The sequence below is a fragment of the Branchiostoma belcheri genome, unplaced genomic scaffold, assembly GCF_001625305.1.
Source record: "Branchiostoma belcheri isolate BF01 breed outbred unplaced genomic scaffold, Haploidv18h27 scaffold5, whole genome shotgun sequence".
Lineage (NCBI taxonomy): Eukaryota > Metazoa > Chordata > Leptocardii > Amphioxiformes > Branchiostomatidae > Branchiostoma > Branchiostoma belcheri.
This window is the reverse complement of record NW_017804131.1, coordinates 6,300,414-6,305,541: the sequence shown is the minus strand read 5'-3', so window position 1 is coordinate 6,305,541 and position 5,128 is coordinate 6,300,414. Positions and strand designations below refer to the sequence as shown.

Genomic DNA, 5,128 nt, shown 5'->3' with positions numbered 1-5,128 from the left:
AACACACACAGTCAAGATGTCGAAAGTAGAATTAGAGGTAATATATTTTTATACTACCTTTCAGTGGAGTTCGATGTTTATTGAAACTTTTTATTTATTTATTCCAACATGTAATCACCAGACGTGGTGACGACACACTCAAGTTTCTTCAACTTTTTTTGATGCCGCCACCAACACAGGGGACAAATACATGACAGGACAATACTCATTTACACCTGAGCTAAGTGAGGAAAGCCGTGTAAAGTGCCTTTTCCAAGGGCACAAGATCGGTGGCATGTCAGGACTCGAACCCGGGACTTTTAGTTCCGATTCGCGCACTCTGCCGCTACGCCACACGACCCCCCTATTGAAATTTTGGGTATGAAGTATAAATTGATGGTGTTTAGATATCTACCAGACCTCTAAACTATGTCGATGTATATTTAATAGGGCAAGAGTTGACATTTAATATAATTTTCGCACAGATGTTGACGAGTGTGCGAGGTACACTTGCTGGCACGGGACTTGCGCAAACTCTGCTGGTGGATACACCTGTAACTGCTCACCTGGATGGACTGGACGGAAGTGTATTCAACGAGGTGAGATCCTTTGTGGAGTCATCAACGTTGTGAAATTTTTTTACAACTTTCTTTCAGAAGGGTCCTCTGTTTATTGAAATTTCTGTGAATAGCGTATAGATTAATAGCGTTTTGATGTCTAGAAACATTTGACATTGGATCACTTCTTTTGCACAGTAGACAAGTGTGCTAGGAACCCTTGCCAGCACGGAACTTGTGAGAACAAAGATGGCGGATACTCGTACACCTGTACCTGCTCACCTGGATGGACTGGACAGAACTGTCAGCAAGGTGAGTTTCTTCTGTGTAGTCAACCATGCCAAATGTTACCTTTTTTTAGAGGAAGATTTTTTGACATTATCTTTCTAGATTGTCCACTTTTTTTTGAAAACCTTTAGGAATAAGTCATATATTGATATATAATAATAAGTTGTCTAACACGATGGCATTTGATTATATTTTTTGCACAGATATTGACGAGTGTGTGAGGAACCCTTGTCAGCACGGAACTTGTGAGAACAAAGATGGTGGATACACCTGTACCTGTTCAGCTGGATGGACTGGAAAGAACTGTCAGTATTGTAAGTATAATTTTGTTTCACTTACCAAGTTGAACGTTATAGAACATTTATAGACTAGTCTATAGTCTAGCCAAAGTCATCCCGTAGAGTAAGCTTGTCGTTATAATCCTCTTGGGACATACACCCTTTAGCGTAATGGCTAGTCTTACAGGGTTGGCGCAAAATTAAAACTTACCAGATAACATAAAAGAACACTCATATGACACGTCAAAATTTACATTATTTACAAACGTTGTCATTTGAGCTGTTTAGCTCTTAGTTACATGTACATGTATATCACAATGTTAGTTCGGGCACAAAGTCGTTCTGTTATTACAGCACAGAAAACCTTTTTTACACTGAAAAGGCAGCGCTTGCTTTTGTTTTAAATCCACACGTCACATCATTGTTTCTTACAGCTGATACATGTGGGAGTGGTTGGACCGAGTATAACAACCACTGCTACAAGTTGATGACAGAATTAGCTGACTGGGACACGGCAGACTCACAGTGTAGAGCAATGGGTGCAAACCTTGCTTCTATCAAAGATTGTAAAGAGAACAACTTCATTAGAGACTTTATCCGCACTGGTGAGTGACGGTATTTGTTATCACTGGTCACTAAACTGGTTAACAAGTGAAATTCAAGCACATCTTGCAATATAGCAAATCAAACACACAATACAAATATGAAATACACTATTGACAGCATGTTATACATGTTTAAGAATCCATGCTATAAAGTTCTTTAGATAATGATATATGTTGGTTAATGTGACACTGACCAGGAAAGGAAAAAGAAAGGTCTCCCATGCTCTTATACCGAGCGTAGGGTGGTGCCCATATCCATTTCTGTAGCCCTTGGGCGACACACAGTTCTGCAATGCACTACAGCAAGGGGCTGGTCCGGTTGTAGTGCTGTGTGTTTGACCTTCCCACACCCTTTCTCATAGATGCTGAGTGCTAAGCAGAGAAAGAAGTGTGTACCATTTTTAAAGTCTTTGGTATGGCCTGGTCGGGATTTGAACTCACGACCTCCCGGTTACAAAGCGAGCACAGACTACCAATTGAGCTATTGCACCGGTACACACTGACCAGGGAAATATATTTTAATCATTGAAAAGTAATGCCAATCACGTACACATGATGTTCACGGGTGACGCAAAATTAACGAAATATATATATTTAAAATATTTTACATGATTACCACCGTAAACATGTAAAATATTTGAAATATACTAAAAACATAAAGCTAGAAATAATTCAGTGAATCTGTGATACATCAGATATCATGAATAGATGATTATATGGAGTAAAAAAAGGAGTATTAGGGTTTTCAGTCGCCATGCATTTTCAGACTGTAAAACTTAACTTTGCTGAGCTGAAACAACAGAAGCCTGCTTTTCAACCAGATCCCTCCCGATCCATTGTATTGTAAAGCAATAGGAGAAAAAACATAGAAACTAAGTGAAGTTGACAATGGTAGTGTTATCCTGACCTAGCAGTTCGGACGAATCACTCACTCCACTCACTGGGTCGAGCTTCCCTCGGTGCCAATGATAGCTCTCCATCTCTTCCTATCCTTCATGACTAACATCAGGTTTTTCCTGTCGAGCTGGGTGTCGTCCATTAATTGATTTATGTAGTTTCTTGCTGGACGACCACGACTTCTTTTTCCATGTGTGGGCTCCCACAGTATTAACTGGTTTATGATTTCATCCCCACTTCTGTAGCAGTGTCCGATGAACTTCAACCTTCGTTTCCTTCTGTTTTCGGACGAATAACAGATTCGTATTTCTCTTATTCCACAAACTGAAGGGTCAAATCCGGATGTCTGGATCGGACTGTACATGAAAGACGGCAGACGATGGTGGTCGGATGGGTCACAAGTAACCTATATAAAATTTGGCATGGATACAAAAGGCACTGCGTTTCGTTTTTTAGATGGTTGGTTGGGCCTTTTCCTTGATGAGAAGGTTAACTGCGACTGTGTCGCTATGTACTCCAAGGTATGTGGACCTTCCTTGCCGACTACACTACCAAAAATGCTTTTTCTTGTTTTTCTTTCTTCTTTCTTGTACAAAGAAAATGTATCCTATAGCAAGAAAATTATTCTTTGAACAAGAAATTTAAGAATTCCCGTAGCAAGAAAATTCAAGAAACACATGTGTTTCTTGATTTTCTTGCTGTAGCAAGAAAACGATTCTGTCCACAAGAAAATATTTCGTGAACTAAGAGCTAACTGTTCTTGAAGCAAGAAAACCATTCTGTACACAAGGAAAGATTTCTTGTAGCAGAAAAAAAGACAGTAAATTTTCTTAAAATTCTAAAAATTCTTAAGATTCTTGTTGGTGAGCATGATAGTAGAAATATTTTCTTTCCTTGAGAAAAAGGAGAATAAAATTCTTTGTGTAAGAATCAACATACCAAATCTTTCAAAAATGTTTCTTGAATTTTTTTTGAAAATCCCCCAAGAAAATATTTCTCAACATAAGAAAATAAGCAAAATGAGAAAAAAAATTCTGGTAGTGTATACGATTCTCAGTAGAATGGGTAGGGGGGTTATTTCAACTGCTTATCGAAAGCCATAAATGCAGGCGTATGCGGGGTTATACACAGGTTCTAGAGCAAATCTGACAGAACTCTGAGTAAGCTCTCTGTTGGTGTCTGTGGTCAAGCTCAACTGGACCCATTACCCTACAGTAGCATCCAGGGGGGAGATGATACTATCCTATCATCCTTTGCAATGCACATTCCACAGAATGTTTCCCAGGAAACGGAAGAAAATTGCATTTGTTGATGATTATTACATAAAAAATATCAAATATAATATTTTCTTCTGTTTCCCATGGGTGCTTTTTGGTGCATTTGGGGTTTTCTGATGCACAAGATGTAAAATATCACCAATCAACAGAGTTTGTAGAAAAGCACTTTAGTTTGGTGAAGGTTGAGCACCATTTTTGAAGCAAATGTTTGCATAAATGTTTATGACACAATGTAAGAAGTTGTACATAAGTTACAAAAGTCAGATAGCCTCATACACTACTTGAGTCCTTTGATAATTCAAAGAACCAAAAATTGTTGCCATTGCTGCACTTTTAAAGGAAATATGACAAGACTATGTGCCTGGTGCTGACAGTCAGCCATCTGGGACACGTGTTGTGGAATGTGTATTGCAAAGGATGATGGTATAGTATCATCTCCCCCCCTGAGTAGCATCTATATGCTGCTTTATTGACCTTCAATGAGTACAGTTGTGTAAATTCATGTTCTTTTGTATTCATATCAATGTAAAAGTTAAAAAAAAGAAAAACCTGCTTTGTATGGGAAAGTTTATTAGAGCTTTAAGCTTTTAATAGATATGGGTCATATGTACAAAATCATGTTGTAAGTGGATTAAAATTTCATTTGCTAATGCCTGCCAAGAAAATATGGCCTGGTTGCCATTCTGGTTAGATTACTTGCTGGGGTTTCATAATTTCCATTTTTATTTTTAACTTCCCCATCAGAGAGTAAATGTTTATTTTATTGATAGTTGCATTGCTTTTAGAGATAAGAAAAGAAAATAAGCGTCGTTCGAAGTAAAACTACGCTAAGAAGAAAAGAGTACCGCTTGAGTGCATAACCCTTTTGTGTGTTAACATGTTTTTTTAACAGCCGACGAAAGTAACTGGCCAATGCGGACGTTTGGATAAATTGGTGAGAGAATGGGTGCATAAGGACCAATGGACGTGGAGTCCATGTGATCTGAAGCGTCCATACGTTTGCAAGCGTCCGAGTAACGACGACGAAGAAACACTTGAACAGATGAGAGTGTAATTATGTGCGTCACCATGTCGAATATTTGCATGAAAGTTCATCTGAGTTGGTAAATTACATTAAGGAAAACTTTTCTCCAACTCAAATTTGACTCACCAGAAATTTTCGACTGAATCACTCAGTCTTCCTCAGCTATCTGACCCAAATGCTGTGGACACGTGATTTTTCCCACGTGTCCACAGCATTCAGCAAA

General features: G+C 38.6%; 1 protein-coding gene across 1 annotated transcript in view; it reads left to right on the top strand.

Moving 5' to 3' along the window:
• The window catches only part of LOC109479715 (uncharacterized protein DDB_G0283697-like), an 8,179-nt gene extending 6,464 nt beyond the window's left edge, over positions 1 to 1,715 (top strand). The window contains exons 7-10 of the mRNA XM_019781706.1: positions 465 to 578; positions 735 to 848; positions 1,028 to 1,138; positions 1,537 to 1,715. Of these exons, the coding sequence (XP_019637265.1) occupies positions 465 to 578; positions 735 to 848; positions 1,028 to 1,138; positions 1,537 to 1,715 (518 nt within the window). The remainder of the gene's footprint in view (positions 1 to 464; positions 579 to 734; positions 849 to 1,027; positions 1,139 to 1,536) is intronic.
• Positions 1,716 to 5,128: the final 3,413 nt, after the last annotated feature.